Source organism: Artemia franciscana, chromosome 10, assembly GCF_032884065.1.
Source record: "Artemia franciscana chromosome 10, ASM3288406v1, whole genome shotgun sequence".
Taxonomy (NCBI): domain Eukaryota; kingdom Metazoa; phylum Arthropoda; class Branchiopoda; order Anostraca; family Artemiidae; genus Artemia; species Artemia franciscana.
In genome coordinates, this window is record NC_088872.1 from 30,097,145 (window position 1) to 30,115,411 (window position 18,267).

The window sequence follows — 18,267 nt, forward strand, 5'->3', positions numbered from 1 at the left end:
CTAATTTGTTTACTACAGGATAACTTTGAAATTGACCCACTATTAGTGAATGTTGTTACATCGTTCCTTTCAAACAGATCACAAGTTGTAAAATACAAAAATACTTACTCTAACCCCCTCCCTAGGTACTGTGGAATACCTCAAGGAACCTTATTGGGACCACTCTTATTTCTTGTCATGATTAGCGAAATTGGCAGGGAATTCCCCCAAAAGATGGAAATATGTGGATGACTTGTCGATCCTTGAAGTATGCCATAGGAGTATTAAAAGTGACCCCGTTGAAATCCTAACCCAATGTTCGGATGAATCTAAGAATTTAAATATACCAGTAAATCCCACTAAATCACAGATAATGACGATCAACTTCTTGGAATCTACTCCTGTTTTTTGCGACGCGATCCCACCCGAAATACTAGTGAAACATGTTAAGCCCCTTGGTGTCACAATTTCTAATGATCTTAAGTGGGACACACATGTTTCCAACATTGAAACAAGCAAATGTTTCACTATTCATGTTTAAGCTGCTAAACAAATTTAATTGTCCTAAGATACATTCCTTCCGTGTTTACTTATCCTTTATCAAGCCGTTATTGGAATATGCATGTCCGGTCTGGCATTCGCAATTTTCAAATGAACTTGGTGACAAAATTGAGTCGGTTCAAAAGCGTTCGCTCAGGATCATTATAAAGAAGGCAAAATTCCATACTCCTTCCTCCTTAAAGCTGCACACATTACCACCTTAAAAGAAAGGAGGGAAAAATTTGCCACCTTTTCGCTAAATCAGTCATTTCCAATCCCCGTACTGAGGACTTACTCCCTGATTTTCACAATCCCATTAGACTCCGACTCCCCCGGTCAGCCTCCATAGCAATCCCAACTTACTCTCCGATCCATGCTGTTACAGAGAGGTTTCGTAAACTTTTTATCCCCTTTATTCTGGAACACCTTAATAATAATTCGTGATAATGTACTTGCCAAATTCCCCTTTTCCTTTATTGCCGTTTTTATTTTCTTATTTATTGTAATATTTCTGTAATTTAATTGTCAAGTTTTATGATTTGCCCTTTATCTTTGATTATTTTGCCTTTTGAATTTCTTTTTAATTTTAAGTATTTGACTTAATTTACTGATTTGAAATTTTTTTTTCTTAATTTTTACTGACATATAAAGTGAATTCGGCTCTATAGAACTTGTGATAGTCTTTTGAAAATAAATATTATTTTATCTTATCTAAACTATCACTGATTGAAAGATAAACCTTAATTTCCGAATTTTGGCCAAAAATTTCATCAAAGTCTAAGCAGAAAAGCTAAGAAATCCGCGAATATTCCTACAATTAACACGCGGCAAAATTGTGTTAATTGAAAAACAAAATCAACTAATAAAAAAAAATTCGAAGAAAAGTAAAGAAAATTTTTTGAACTTAAAATGAACAGAAATAAAGAAATGTAATAACTCGAACATAAAACGAACAATCATCACTACGAATGGTTAAATTAAACCTACAACGAACAGGTATAAAAATTATTAGTCAATTAAAAATAAAGGAAATTGCTATGAACGAATATACGAAACCTAAAAGAAACAGACATTACCACAAAAGAGTGGTGCTACCGTCCCTTCAAATCCGCTAAAGGCTGAAGTGTCATTTTTAATTTATTCATCCAAAGTATGTTCTGTTAGTTTTAAGTTTGATTTATTACATTATTTCATCTCAACTCGCCTTATGTTTTAATATCGTTCCTTACTTTTCTTTGAATATTTTTGGGAAAACTTTTTTATTAATGTATTATGTTCTGTTAGTTTTAAGTTTGATTTATTACATTATTTCATCTGAACTCACCTTATTTTTTAATACCATTCTTTACTTTTCTTTGAATATTTTTGGGAAAACTTTTTTATTAACGTATTCGATAATTCGCATGGATTTATTAAATAAGGTAAAAATTGTATAATTTTAACTATATCTTATTGAGGGAGCTTAAAAAAAAATTACAAGAAAAAAACAATCATAATACTACCTATGCCAAGAGGAAAACCTATATCGTGAAGCTGATAGTCAGCCGTGCAATATCAAAACGCAATAAATATTCTGCGTTTTTTAGTTATGGATAACATTATAGGGATCAGTCTTGTTTTACTGACGTCCGATAAAACGATAGATGTCTACTAAACAAACCGATTTTATAGTCTACACTAGGCTGTGATATATCTCTTCTTTTTTGTTAAAATCAAATTTTCGAAAATTTATTTGACAAATTCTACCAATGGTCCATAGATATCATCTAGTTTGTTACCAGCAAGAGTTACGACTCCGGAAATTGGAATATGGATTTTTCAAAGATATGTTATGTGATGGTTAACCTAGAAAAATGAAATCATGCTGATTTTATCTCTACCAGCACGCCATTTTCGAAGAGAATGCAATGGTTGGGACTAGGGTGACGAGCAACTCAAAGAGTTGCTCTTTGATTCTCATTGAAGTAACTCAAATAGCTGCTTTTCCCTACGTGGATAAGTAGCGACAATTCTATTTATTATTATTGGTGGTGGTTTTTATTTGTTTTTAGATTAGTTTTCTTTTAATTTTTTTATCTTGTGCTGAAGAAGCCTTGTTTGGATACATGCGAAATATCCACGTTGTTTTAGTCTTTCAATTCTACTGGCCGTCGTCTCGTTTGAAGTTTTCTTTTTGTAGAGTTTTATCTCTCTTGGTTGTTTATTGTCATGTCTGGCCAGTTCGGCTTAAGAACTTTCATTAGCCCTTTGAACTACAAGATATAATTTGGGTTGTCCATAACATATATCCAGTTCTCAATAGTGACAGATAACTGCGAATACAAAGCATTCATTGCAAAGCGGTGTGTGTAGATGCAGGGTTGCCACATCTGTCTCATTCTTTAAGTTTTTGGATTTATGAGCTAACAAATCAAACAGTTTGTGGTAACGAACTATAAGAATGGAGCAACAAGGCTCAGTAGTAACCGAAACTCTAGAATCGGAATTTAGATCAAAGGGAGAGGATAAAAATACAAATGAAGTTTTGATGAAAATTTGTTGGGAGGAATGACTTTTATGGAGCTATTGGCGATATAAAAACGAAGCAAAAAAAAACTGGAAAGGAACAGAACACGTATCACAAGCTTGACACTGTACCAGTTGAACTCGGTAATCAGTCCTTCACCTTCAAAATTACACTAGCCAATACAATCGATTTCTAATTACTAGCCTCCTGAATAATTTTGCACAGTGCCGTCTAAAAGAGAGGTATGCGCACTAAAATTATGTTGATCAAACCTTGACTGAAACCTTAAACGTTCTTGATTCTAATTTTAGACCAAGACAGTGAATTGCGGTAATGGTACGAATGCTTTGCTTTATTTGCCTGGTTCTATTGAAGATATAATGTTTGTACTAGAAAAAAGTGGATCTATTTTTTCTGACTCTCGAGGCAAAAAAGAGACCACGAAGAGACATAGCTTGTCATAAAGATGCTTGAAAAGTGAAATTTTTTCGAAAATTGTGAAGGACTAAGAAATATAATGAATGGAATAATGGCTCCCTTAGAATCAGACACGGGAAAAGCTCTAGAAGCGAGAACAGTGGTTCTTAATGGCAAGGTCCAGAAGTCCGTAAAGGATTATATTCTGAGGGAAAAAATCACAAGCAACCCTCAAGACAGCCAAGAGAGCTGGCTGACCGGATATGAAGCACATAGATCCTAGCCTAATATTTCAAAAGTTCTTGATTGTTTGCAAAGCATTTAATTATACCAGAAAGAGACTGCTTCAAACACGAATAATGTGCTTTTCCTTCGTCACTCTTCGACGACGATGGCCTCATGAGGAGACCAAACAAGCCTGATCTTGCAATAGCTTTATTTGAAGCTTGTAAAGACGTAAATAAACTGTGCTCAGAAAGGTAATAATACCCCACCTTCATGTTTTGGATAGTGGTGCTCTTCTTCGTAGACTTAAGTGGAAAATTGAAAGCTTTTTTTCAATGATATTCGACCAGTACTATCGACATGCAGTAGCCATACCCTACAGTGTTTTTTGACGAATATGATAACAGAACACCAGAGACAAAGCAGACGTATAAAATTTAACAGAAGAAAGGTGCTGTTTATTGCAGATACATATCTTCAAATGCCCACGACGAATCCAACAAAATCCAACAAAAAAAATAAGGCAAGGTTGATCTGCAAGCTCAGTGAAGGCTTATGTGAAAGGTAGATTGAAGTTACTCACAGAGAGGGCGACGCGGATGCGAATATCGTTAAAACTTTTCTTCAGATGTCTAGTATTCGTCGTATTGTTCTAGTTGGTGATGATACTTACTTACTCGTTCGTTTACTGTTTCGTGCCAATTGCAATTCCAACAGGATATATTATTCTCAAGAAGCGAAACAAAGTGCTGCGTGGGACATAGACATGATAAAAACTAGCTTGGGAACAGAACTCTGCAATTCCATAATTTTCTGCAACGCACTATTTGGCTTTGACACAACTTCCCACACGCATGGTGTTGAAAAAGGAAAGGCTATGGGCATATTTAAGGACGATGCGTTCCGAAGAAGTTCTTAAGTTTTCCTGAAGGCAAGCACAAAGGAAGAGATAGCTAGTGTTGAAAAACTTACTTTACTGTCCATATATGGACACAAGAATGATTAGACACTAAACTCAGTTCGCTATCGTATCTTCCAAAAAGAAGGTTCTAAAAAGAAGCTCTGACTCAGAGATGCTCATGCAAGAAGTCGGGTCTGGATTGCTCTATAGCTTGCAAATCATGCAGAGGGATCTCCTACCAGAATACCATGGAGCCTGAAGACGATGACACTTCCTTAAATGCTAATCATTTTTTACTGTGTTCTCTTTCTATCTTTAAAAAGGTGAAAACAATTGAAACCAAAATTATCTAGTTCACTCCCTAATTTGTATATTAATCAATTCCGCTACATTATCAATTGAGCTACACTTTATATATCTTTGAGCCTTGGATTTTTTTTTTCTTGAGCAGGATATTCGATTAAGATCTTTTCTATGCCATAGTTCCGTCTATTCAATCTTAAAAACACTTTTCTCCACTTAAGAGTTTCAGCAAAAGGTAGCCAATTCTACAGAAGACCGACGTAATTTCTATTCCGTAGTATTGCAATTGCGGGTGTTTTTTTCTTTTTCATTATCTACGATCAAGAAAGCCCTAGAAAGGACTCCTTACTTACTAAAACAGCACATTTCGCTGATTTTCGGATTTAACCCCTCTCAGTTCAAACTCTAATGGGGAATTTGCGATAAGATTTCAGTTGGTTTCCGATCACCACAAGAGGGTAAACCCTGTTTTGTCTCATGACTGGGAGTCAAGTAGAGATTTCAGGTTTTTCGGGGGGGGATCATAATTTTGAATTTGGACGAAGGGATAAAATATTTTTCTGTGGTCCTACTAAAAGAGTAAACGCTTTTTTTTTGGTTTTTTGTTTCCTTTTAACGTCTATCGTCCGACAGGCTCTTTGGCTGCTACGTCTATTTCTTTCAACCATTAATTTAAATGCCTGCTGGAGGTGTTTCTTTCAACTTGACACGAGATTCATGAAGTTTTATTCGATTGAGCATTTGATGAGTTTCACTCTAGGAGGAGGGAGGGGGCAGAACACCCAACACTGTCATTGAGCTTGAAGAACTTATTTCCTACCTTTGTTGAAGTGGCAACTGGGCCAAAAGGCCATATTTAATTCCCTACTTGGTCCCCATATCTCATCCATTGCAAACATCGATGCCTGAAAAAAAGAAACTAATAGAAAGGTCTATGTTATACCAAGTGTACTGCTCTTCAACGTTTGGCCAGTGAAACAATTTTTTTTTTTTTTAACTCCATCAATTCTACAGATATGAATAAAACCGAAGAGTATTGTCACAAATGTAATCAGAAAGAATTGGTTCGGTTCACATTTTGCTGTTAAACATTCATTTTACCCATTCAAGTTTATTATTTACAGCAAATCCATTCCATAGCACTAATCGCAAATGAAGACAAAAATACCCAGTCAGTTTATTTGCGCTAACTTTATAGATATATGTAGCATAGCCTAGAAGTGGTAATTTTGGTTTGTTATTACTTGTTTGGTCTTTTTTTTAAGAAAAGAGAACAACTCCCTCCTTACATCTAAGTTATGAGTGGCCAGTTAGGGCTTTACTTGGGATCATATTTTAGTTACACATAACTGATTAGTTTCCTGTCAGTGTTGACACATTTGAGTAACAGGTTGCCAAGACGATCAAAATTATTTAGGATAAATTATTAGTTTGGCAACAGGTAGAAACAATTAAACACGACCAAGTTTTTTTTTCTCTTCTAGAATGCAGGAACAAGTAAGAAAAGATATAACAATTAAATCTAATAGGTAAATATAACCGTTCCATTTTAATAAGCTTGTATAGCGAAAGCTCTTAGTTTTTTGTTGGTTTTTTAATCGTAACGAACACTGCAATCTATGAAAAGTTGTCAATCATGGCTGTACGCAGGTACGTATATAGGGACAGGAAAAGGGCTTCTCACCCCCCCCCCCCCCCAGCTTCGAATAATCATAATTTTTATAGATTTTAAATAAACTCTCATAATTCCCGTGCAATGTGCCTGATTTGTACTTTTTTTTGTCCCCCTCCCCCCAGCTCCCAAAATGTATTTCCTGTCTAGACTAATCTCCATTTGGGGTTAAAGAAGCGCCGTCATAATTTGTCCTTCTTATTCTGTTAATATACACCTTACTTCTGTCTTTCTTTTAGTTTTCTTTTAGAAATTTCTTCAGTAAAAAAAAAGTATAACCATTGAGCAAAATATTGATCAGTATGTGGGTTAATGAAGCATTTCGGGCTCAGTCTCCTCCCAAAATCTCGAGATTTTTATGGTTTTTCACGTTATTTTACACGTGTATTATGCAACTTGACCATAAATGGTTCTATTTTTAATTTAACGTCTTCTCCTTTCAGCTCCCGAAATTAATTACTCGTATTTGCCTGTTGAACCTGGATTTGTAGTGATGTTTTAGTTTGCCTGCGCTTAATATATACCTTTTGAGAACGGAACTTTCTTTTAATCCTTTCATTGAAAGGAAAAGACAGGTCTTGAATAAAGGGAGCCAAGGGCCCCAGTGATTTTTTTCTAAAAGAATGGACAGGACTTGGAGCAGAGGTTAGGAAAACAGGGTTTCCACACAAAAGCATCATATGTTTCTGAATGCTGTACATTTTGTCTAAGGCTACCAAAGCTCTTCCCTCCTCTATCTTCCACACCATGCAACCCTTGGTTGACGCAGCTCTGATTTTTCCAAGACAAAATTCCTCACGTATAGTATATGCTCCAAATACGCAAAACTGTTCGTATCAAATAGGTTATTATATATCTACTAAAACGCAAATGGCAAAATTCGAAGCATGGAATTGAGTACACAAAAATCTTTTTTTTTTCTTTTTCTTTTTTTTTACAGATGCGCTTTTAAACAGCTTCGTCAATATATTTTAGAAGAGCTGTTGGACCTACAAGATGCATGGCTTTGCATAACAAGCCTGGTGAAATCTAACGAAAAACGTGAAAACGTCTTGTTTTTGTGTGAAAACTTAGTTGTGTGAACATAGATTAGCCTATTTCTGGGCTTTCAATTTGATTACACGATTCAATGGTCTGATTGTTTATTGCTGGTCTACGAGCATATGATAGGTATATATAATTAGATAAAAAAATATCAAAAAGGAGACCGTGCAGTGCCTAAGGATACCATTTTATAAAGAACAAATTTTAACAATCCGATTCAATAAAAATTTGAGTCAAGTCCTGGCTCACTGCAACTACTAGCTAAGTTCTAGCGCAGTGCCAAACACGAGCAATTCCCTGAATTAATGCTACATGAATAAGTTCAAGTTGTGGAACGATTCAATGAAAAATGATTTGAGTACTAACTCGATGTAAGTGTGAGCTAAGTGCCTTCCTACAATCTCATAATTATTGCAATTTCTCATTTCTTCCCCCATCCATTAGAATATTCATAAAGTTTTCCTGAAGTAATGTCTCATCCTACCTATCACAAAATCGTTATGTATACCAGTTGTCGTATAAAGACCATAGTACAGTTAGACATTGAACAGATTGCGACAAAAATGATTTTAATACCATTTGATAGAGAAAAATGAGCTTATTAACATATCCAAAATCAACACAGGCGAAATAGGACTAATTTACCCTTAACGTTCAGAAGAGTGGGGGAAGCTAAAAAATTTATTTCGTGATAATACATAAAAGCAAGTGAAATGTTGATTGAGAGGCCGATTTTTCAGGGGCTGAGATGCTACAACTTATGGTGGCTTATTTGTCTTTCTAAAAGTTAATTTTTCGCTATCTCTCCAGTAGTTTCCGGCATATATACTTTGTTGTTTTGTGAAACCGTATACATATTTAAACATGTTTTATGTTATGAAGATTATTGCATATTTGGAATACCCTACACCAGTCTACGTATTGGGTGTTAAGTGACCCTGTGCTTTTATAGATAAAGCTTCTTAGATCGAATACATAAATAATAGTAAAAAAAAAGGCCCAACACCCAATGTAGACATACCACTCCGCGATATATATTACCATAATTAAAATAAGATACGAATATTATTCAACTTTTATTTAAAGATTCATCAAGAAATATAAAAAAGAACGCTTCCAGAAAATTAAACACACAAAACATTCAGGTTTCAGTAATAAATTTGGAATGCTTAGGCACTGAAGGGCAGTACAAGAAATAAGGTATTAACATTTTGGTGCCATATCGCTTCCAGACAGCGAAAACGATGTTTGTACTCTTCTTTTATCAGGAGAGCAAAAAGACTTTAGAAAACTTACCAATAGCAGGTTAGTATAAATTTTTCTTAGACCCAATAAATTTGGACCTACAACATCCACCAGTATCATTTTTGAATCAACACACGCATCTAGAAACCGGCAACACAGAGATGCGTTACTACAATTTAAACTTAATTTTTTTTTTTTTCAACGAAAAACAAGCTCACATGAGCTGATTTGAGTAAAACCCTATAGTTGGAGCAGGCCATCCCCCGCCCAACGTCGACCAAATAACCTGGTTGTGCCCACGGTTTTAACCATGACCTTACTTTAATAAAAAAAAACGAATGATGACATTGGAAAAACACCGGCCGTTATAAATTTATGAAGAACGTGCTAAAATCCTATTACTTAGAATAAAATCCAACAGTCCGTCTCCTTTCACTGAATACTTCATTTGGAGAAGATTGAAAGAAAAGAGCATAACAGTTTCTAAGATGCAAGAAAGGTGTAAAAAAAAAAGTGAAAACCAACAGAACCATAAATATCTGTTTCATCGCCTTGTCAAAATTGTGACAGTTATCAACTATTTCTAATAATTAATGGGTTATAAAACAACCAGTCTGAAGAGAGACTCAAAGAAATACAGAGTTCACTTTAAGATATAAATTACTAAAAAGCAGCGTATATCAGGTATATTTTGGGGTTCTTCAATTTTTGTGCATCTAAACCAAAACTGCTTGAATTTGGCCTTGGTGACAGGGCAAAAAAAAAATAATATTTGAGTTTCTCTCAAGACGTCTCAAAGGAAATACAAAATATACAAAGCAAATTGGGCATAGAATAGTATTTTACTAGTAATCATACTTCAAAAACAGTGAGAAAACCTAAAAAATGAAAGCCTTTTTTTTTAATGAAAAGATAAGAGCCTTCGTTAACTCAATTGGAAAAGTACATTTGATGAGCCTAAAAGTAAGACTTCGTCACAAAAGAAACTGACCAGGATTAAAATTTCAAACAAAAATTGCTCCACTGCATCAATTTCATACCAATTAAACAATAAGATGCAAAGTAAAGTGCGGTAGAAACAAGAGCTTTGAGCCATTTTTGCACTACATAACCAAGAGACTCGCTCTACAGTCAAAACAAAATTTTCTTCTTCAAAATCTACAATACAAACAACTAAAAGACAACTCCTATGGAGATTTAACACGTTCTATTCTCGAAATTTAACTCTTTTTTTATCATATCGGGTGCTACCTGATGAAGGTCGCTTAAAAGATCCATCCGCATTACTCTGACTATCACTTGTCGAATCAATTGCCTCCAGTGCACTGTCAAGGGAAGCAATCAAACTATCACTGTCCGCTACGTCGCTTAAACCATCAATCCTGCAAAAGAGAGAAAGGTTCAGTGATATTCACATCGGTATATACCCTTATGTTATGCTGTAGTGCGGTCAAGGATTTACCTGTTGTATATATTTTGGGGCAAACTGGGTACTCCAAAGACGCAAGTTTTTAAATCAGCAATCTATATATGTACAACAAACGTGAGTAATTGAAGTAGGAAACTGATTCGAAGGCAACTTTTCTTTGGCAAAAAATTATTTTAAAGCATAGAAAATATTCGTTTCTCAGTAACCGCCATTTTTCGTTGTAAAATCCTCCATTGACTGCATTCCAAGGCATTTAAAAATAACTTTATGCACCTAATAAGCATATTTGATAAAGAAATGTACGTTCATTGTCGAAAAATTGTAGATGCATGTCAATAAAAGGTGTATTTTGGCGTACAAACCCATCAGTGGGACCCCATAAGTAATATAATATCCCTTTTATTTTGTCCTCAAAATCGTTCAAAGTTTAAAGTAGATATTTGGGACCTTTTTACCATTTCTTAACTTACACGTATCACCAATCTAATATTTTTGAGTTTTTCAGTTGGTTCTATAATACCACACTAGTTGTCAAAAAAACAACCATTCAAAAATAGTGCAGCTACAAATATATCAGCGTTCATACTTCAGTAGAAATTCGCCATTTTTTTCTGCTTAAATCGTCTTTTTCCCAGTGCAATTGGCAATCCAGTACGATTGTTATATAGTTAACGTTAAATCAAAGGTGAAACTCATATACAGGAATTCATGTACCAGTAAAATCTTACAAGTTTCGGTAAGTATGGGTCTAACTATAAGCAGTCTTCTCCATCCTTAAAGTGATAAAAGCACTCTTAGTCACCATCTAAGGCAGCAAAAATATATTTTACAAAAACACATTTTATATTCTCATCCCATTCTGGAACGCTTTGCTTTTCATCTAGTCCAGATGAATGGCCGAAAAGAACGATTTTTGACAGCTTATCATCTTTCATCCGTGTAAAGTGACCTGACAATCTTCTAGTCTCTTGTACTACAAAAGGGGGAAAATGGGATCGAGCAGTTTTTTTTCTTTTTTCGTGTTTTTTTTTCTGTTTTTTGTTTGATACACGGTCATTCAAGCGAGTGCCTAAAACAATCCTTAAACAATCCCTTTGGGTAACATCTAGCACATCTCCTTTCACCTTTTGAAGCACCAACAGGTCAGAACCATGCTTGACCGCTTGTCTTTGTTGTGCCCTTCATTACTCTAATCTTAGCTCGAAAGTATATATCCCCACTCCCCCAAAATATTTTCAATTGTAAAAAACTATCTTGCACGAAGGCTATTCTACTTTTACATCTTCACTGAATCCACCATCCTAATTAATATTACTATTTAGACAACAAACGCTATACGTTTGTTGTTACCTAACGTATATCGTTACCTAACGTCACTACTTCATCCACGATACAAAAGATAAGACACATTCAAACCACACAATAAATATGCATGCACAAAACAACACACAGACGCCGCGCGAATAACACAAACATGCGTCTCGCGGCAAACACATATACCTCACAACACGATACACACAAACGCCACACAAAATACAAATACCGCCTCGTGACAAACCCATATACCTCACAACATACGATACATGCAAACACCACACAGCAGACAATAGACAAAAATGTCACGAAACATACCTGTACGCCATAACTTTTAAATACCACACTTACATGTGACAAAATACATATGCTGCAAAACATGCCTCACATCGCATATCACGCATTTACACACCATGCTACACAAAGGTCGCACAAAACAAAACATACACACATGACAGACATCATACACCACATACACATACCGCAAAATACACCAACACATTCCACAAGACGCAAAGAAGATACAACTCAAGCACACCGCACAAAATACATCACATGCAGAGACTACACAATACACGCGTAGCATAGCACAAACACAAGTGTCGCACAACATAACATAGAAATTCTTCACAACATGCACCGCCCACCACGTTGTCTAAACACACATGGTGTGTTTCTACAAAACACAAAAGACATGCCGTACAAAAAATAGATTACAAATGCCGTGCAAATCTACAAAACACACGAACATGCCGTACGACACACAAAAAAACAACTGTCGTACATACTCACACACAAAAACATGCTATACACACGAAAACACAACGATTAGAAACTAAAAGCTGGTGTCAATGCAGGATCTCTCTGTTATATATCATAGTACTTACATATCCAAAGGCGGTCGATTCCCAGTAGGATCTTCAGTAGAAGTCGATGGGACACTGTCTTGACTGGAATCAGACAATCTACGCCGAACGCCGTGAAGTTCTACGCCTGAAACTTCGACGATTTTTTGGCCTTCAGTTGATCGGCATAAAACGTAAAGAATCTGAGGGTCGTCACGAGTACCTAATATTAGATAACTCGGCTTTAGTTTATTCTTTTCTTTAAACAAACTGATTTCTGGGACTTAGGCAACCAAACATTATCCTAAAATTCATATACATTCGATCATACTCGGCTGAAAACTGTGAAAATAATAGACGAGAGTTTCACCCAAACTTATATTTGAAAGATTGATGCTATTTTGTCCATTTTAATCATATTTAATCTAAAATTTAACCATTTTTAGGAAGCACAGGAATGGTACTAAAGATAAAAGCAATAGTAAAAAAATAATAATGTTGGAAAATTGAAAAAGGAGAGATTAGAAGAGTGAAAGATAGATGGATAGAGAAGAAAGGGAAGAGACAGAGATCAAATACACAAACCGCACCCAAAAAACATCAGGGTACATGCCTAAATGACACAGTCAACATCATTACTCAAGATGTTGACGAGTTCAAGAGGGGCATCCCTAGGCAACCACTTTTTTTTACTACTTAAGCAGAAAGATTAATAACCAGCAAAAATTTAGATTCAGGCATAAAATAAAGGGAGTAATCAAGTTTTTATACCTTCAAATTCACCAATTACCTCTTACGCAAACGAAAATCATTTACAATAGCGAACGCTTTGATGTATTGAGCTATCGATTACATATTGTTTAAATGGAGTTACACTATCTCTTGCCGTTCTAACAAGAGAGAAGCCTCGTTTTAAAAGTACAAATTGACATTATACAGCCAACAAAAAGACTTGGATACAAGAAATAAGACAAGTCAAAAGAGGAAAAAAAAGTTAAATAAAAAAGTGGCAATTGGAAAAACAATTTCCTTTTGCATTTCTATTTTTTTCTTCTTTCTTCTTCTTTTGAATTTGATTTCTTCAGATTTTTCTTCTTTTGAATTTGATGTTTCGTTCTGTGTTTTCAAACCTGTATTTTGCTCAATATAGTTTTAAGCGCACTTTACTCGCATTGATGGCACATGGATAGATTTTTCTTTTTTTTTTTTTTTTTTTTTGGTCTATATTCAAAATATTTTTCTTTAACAAAGAATATGTTCTGAACATAAGTAAGAGAATCAAATGAAAACAATACGTTCTAGAGATCGAAATTGTCTTTTAAGCTTTTAAAAATTTAATTATAAATAGAAAGCACGAGCAACAGGTATCCATCTGTTGCCCATGCTTTCTGTTCTTTTACTTTTTCCTTCTATTCTTTTACTTATATTTACCTATAATTATTTTATATTTAATTATATTTATTTATACTTATATTTACTTTTACATATACTTATTCTTTTACTATTATATTCTTTTGCTTATTTACTTTTTTCCACTTCTTTTCCTTATCACTGGGACTACAGCCTTGCGGAGAAGGATCATTGTTGCAAAAAACGAAAAAAAAAATCATAATCAGTAATTTTTATACTCCTGACCACTACAACTAAAATGTACAACATCTAAAAATAAAAGGTGAGTAAATAATTTTTTTCTGTCGCATTTGCATCACGAGTCTTTAAATTTACATATATTTTCCAAGCCTCTGCAGCCCTGCTCTCAAACAAAACCAAAAACGCAAATTCACCCAATATTAACATCATGAACGAAATGTACCATTGACTAAACACAAGCAAATATCATTCTTAACTTTCTGGATTCTGTTTTGAATTCTCAATTACTTTTATATCAAATCAAGTTTTGCATGATTCAATCAATGAATTCAATCAATGCTATCACTGGATTCAACCAATGCTATCAAATAGCATGCTATCAGCTAAAATGACTCACCCAAAGCGACCAATGCTATTGATACCGTACTTCAATGCAACCAATTAAATTTGATTTATTTAAATTATTACTTAGTCTGTGTAAGTAAGAAAGCAAGTAGGAACATGTTTCATATCCTTAGCAGTTAAGTTTAATGTTATCAACTTATGAAAATTAGTTGTTATGCTAATAACTTATATTTCTTCAGCATTCTTTCCTAGACTGGATTGCAAAATGGTTTATACTAAAATAAAAGAATAAAAAAAAAGAAGACGAAAACATATGACACATCTCGCTTTTAATCAGATATACGAGCCAGAAGTCAAATAGTGACGCATACTAGCTTAAACTTGATAAAACACACGGTGTTCTGTCAGACCAACCCGAAAATCCGGGCGATCAAACCTGGGATGATAAAATATTGAAATGTTAGTTCAGTTTGTTTTTTTTTTAAACTAGTTTATGTTTACTATAATTTTCTGTAGAATTCAAATCAATTATGCATTTTCGCCTACAAATAGTAAGCATGGCATCTTCTTGGAAGGATGTTTGTCTTCTGTGGCCTTTTTTCAGTGCAATTTGGCACTCATGCTATTTTGAGGTGAGCCAACGTGATGCAAACAATAACTCTTTTAGTTATGCTTCCAAACAAAACCAAATACCTATATTAGACTCAGTAAATGAAAATGGTCAATAATTAAATAAATAATGAGCTTAGTTAGAAAAATTAGACTTTCGGTCGACAACACCACGTTAAATGTAAATTTATCATGCATTAAATCTTCTAGGAAAAAGTCGATAAGCATGGAAAACACACAGTTTGACCAATCTTTTTCCCATGTTTCATTTTATTACTATCCTAAAAGGGTGGAGTCCATTTGCCTTCGGTATTATGGCGAGGTAATTTCCTTCTTTTTTTTCATTGCGATATCGATTATTTGGAACTCTAGATAGCTTTTATCTCACTACTTTAAGGAAATAATTAGTAGGATTAAAAGGCAGAACTGATTAGATAGCGTTTTATATGCAGTAAATAAGATTATTCAAGGACCTGACAAAATGAATTTCAGCCTTTTAGTTTTTGAGGACAAAAAGAAGACTGAATTCAGAAATATACTTTTGTGATAATACAAACTTAGCGGCAAACAAGCGTCGTGGTCACGAGAGACTAAGCGAGGGAAAGAAGGAGTAAGAAAAGGCAGGAGAGAAAGAGAGGGGAGGGGAAGAGGAGCGAAGGGAGAGGGCGGAGAGAAAGCAAAAAACGGGTGAAGTACTAGAGACAAGGAGGGAAGTAGAGAGAAGAGGAAGGGAGAAGGAGAGGAAAAAGTAAAGAACTGAGAGAAAAAAGCAGAAAAAGTACAGTGTGAGCGAGCAACATTGAAAGAGAAAAGGAGAGAAAGAGAGAAAAGAGAGAAGCAGAGGATAGCGAGAGAAGTAAAAAGAAAAGACAGGGCAAGGGAGAGGAAAAAGAGGGAGATAATTGAGAGAAAGCGAAAGGAGAGGAGGAACAGTGCGAGCAAACAAGAGTGAGAAGGAAAGGGAAGAAAAGAGAGATAGAGAGAGATAGGAGAGAGAAAAGAAAAGACATGGAGGAGGAAGGACAGGTAGCGATAAAGAAATAACAGAGAGAGAGAAAACAAGACGATAGATAGGGAGAGGGTTAAAGAAAGAGGAGACAGGGAGAAAGGAGAGCGATAAAACTAAGGGGGGAGAGGCAGACAGACGGAAGAAAGAGGAGATATAGAGGCAGAGGTGGAGAGCATAGATGGGAAATGGGAGGGGGGAGAGAAAAGGAAGCAGAAAGAGAAGATATATGGATCCCTTATAGGTGGATAAATATTCAAACATTAGGGCAATAAGACGTACGATTTCCCAGGGAAGGCGTGTTATGTGGCTTGAGAAACTAAATTCAATTTTTTCAGAATTCTACTTGGTATCATTAAAAATATTGAAAGAAAATTGCTCTTTGTTCTATCAACACCCTAGATGAGTTTCACGTCAAGAATGAATCTGTACACGACAAATGTTTTTATTTCAGATATTAACCACATGATTCTATCTATCAAATGTATGATTTAATTATCACTTTTTTCTTTTTTTTATACGAATTAATTTCCTTAGGTGATGTTTAATTTATTTATTTTTAATACATTTACTTTCTTTTACTAGAACATTTTCTGGCTAACTTCTGCTTTATAAAATCCTTTCATTGTTAAAAATTAGAACCAAATAGTTTTGGAAATGTCTTTTCTTGTTTTTTTTTTTTTTTTTACCTGTCATTTTTATGTCACAATTAATACCGTTACTTGCAGCATCAGGTATTTCGGGAACCTCTTCAACATCTCTTAGGAAATCACAAGTGCCGACTAACACTACGCAGCGTATGTAGTATCATCTTTTAGCTATTCAAAGACAGAATCGATCACGCTTTGGTTTTTTATTAATGTCAATAATGTTGATATATTTCCTACCTTGTTTCCCCACTGACAATAATTAAAACTAGGTATATCTCTTAATAAATAATCAAGGATTGTGCCTGTGAACACACACCTTTGACATCTAATAACATTAGTTCTAGTCAGTGCTCAAGCAACCTGAAGAGCACCATATAATAAAACATATACAAAAGACTAATCTTCTTAGTGTATTTCAACAAGAAAATGGCGAGACTTCAAAAATTTATAAAATCCGACACATTGTCTATCAGTATATAGAGTTGTATCATTTTTTATTCACTAGTGTTTCCCATTCAAGAAGGGGATTGTTCGCAGATGTGAGAAATAGTCATTCTGAGCATAATAAATCGTCAAATATACCGTATATTGATAATATTTAGAGATATATATATATATATATATATATATATATATATATATATATATATATATATTATATATATATATATATATATATATATATATATATATATATATATATATATATATATATATATATATATATATATATATATATATATATATATATATATATATATATATATATATATATATATATATATATATATATATATATAGAAAATCCCAATAGCAAACGCACTGATTACGAGATATTATAATTGCCCTAAAGAAAAAATGAGAACAAACAAACTTCAGATAACAAAATTCGTGTTAAAAAATTTACACACGAACAAAAAATATGCATGAATCTAATTTAGACTAAAGCAAGATTTAAAACTTAAATATATCTAGGAGACAACCCGTACTAAGACTACAGAGCCAAGCTTACCATATGCAGATAAACAGCAAGGCTTGCTACCACCCTTGGAAAGAGAATTTCTTTCCTCCCCCAATCTATGACGTACACACCTGTAAAAAGTAGGACCTATGTCCGTTTACCAGTAAAATATTGCCTTGCAGCAGGCACACAATACGTCAAAAGATTTCATCAAGGCTTGAGTTTGATCAAATTGGTGCATTGTAATAAATTAGCAATCGACTTACCAAGCAAGGATGGGTTGATGAGTGGCACTTCAAAGCTATCAGGCAATACAATATTTTTATCATCGAGGCTCAATACATCCGAAGAAGTATCAACGTCGTTCTTCTCTCTGGTATAAGAGCTATCCTTTAAATGGACGACCTCAACTTTGTTGAAATAAACGATATAGAGGAAAGGTTCCTTGTAGGCTAAAATAAAATATAATTCATACAAGATTTCCACCCTCCAAAATTAAAAGCATGTGTACATAATTCCTACGCACCCACAGCTCTGTTGAAGACACTGCCGTGTTAAGCTGATAATGTGAGAAAAAAGACGAGAAAAACAAAACAAAAGAAAAAGTTATCTTCTTTCTCGTATTAAATGTTTTACCACAAAAGATACGAGTAAAACTAGACCATAAGTCCTGATGCACTTGTGAC

At 34.4% G+C, this 18,267-nt stretch overlaps 2 protein-coding genes and 1 long non-coding RNA gene across 6 annotated transcripts in view; 1 reads left to right on the plus strand and 2 right to left on the minus strand.

The window, feature by feature from the left end:
- LOC136032049 (uncharacterized) overlaps positions 1–6,539 on the minus strand; it is a 169,433-nt gene extending 162,894 nt beyond the window's left edge. For all 3 annotated transcript variants that reach the window (XM_065712152.1, XM_065712151.1, XM_065712153.1), the window contains exon 1: positions 5,692–6,539. In XM_065712152.1, coding sequence (XP_065568224.1) covers positions 5,692–5,770 — 79 coding nt within the window. In that variant the 5' untranslated portion in view covers positions 5,771–6,539. The remainder of the gene's footprint in view (positions 1–5,691) is intronic.
- The window catches only part of LOC136032050 (uncharacterized), a 78,952-nt gene extending 71,349 nt beyond the window's left edge, over positions 1–7,603 (plus strand). Inside the window, exon 3 of the long non-coding RNA XR_010618630.1 lies at positions 7,484–7,603. This is a non-coding gene — a long non-coding RNA (uncharacterized LOC136032050). The remainder of the gene's footprint in view (positions 1–7,483) is intronic.
- A 1,047-nt stretch (positions 7,604–8,650) lies between these two features.
- The window catches only part of LOC136032047 (citron Rho-interacting kinase-like), a 139,544-nt gene continuing 129,927 nt past the window's right edge, over positions 8,651–18,267 (minus strand). For both annotated transcript variants that reach the window (XM_065712149.1, XM_065712150.1), the window contains exons 28-30: positions 17,848–18,033; positions 12,463–12,643; positions 8,651–10,214 (exon numbers count right to left, since the gene is read on the minus strand). In XM_065712149.1, the coding sequence (XP_065568221.1) occupies positions 10,040–10,214; positions 12,463–12,643; positions 17,848–18,033 (542 nt within the window). In that variant the 3' untranslated portion in view covers positions 8,651–10,039. The remainder of the gene's footprint in view (positions 10,215–12,462; positions 12,644–17,847; positions 18,034–18,267) is intronic.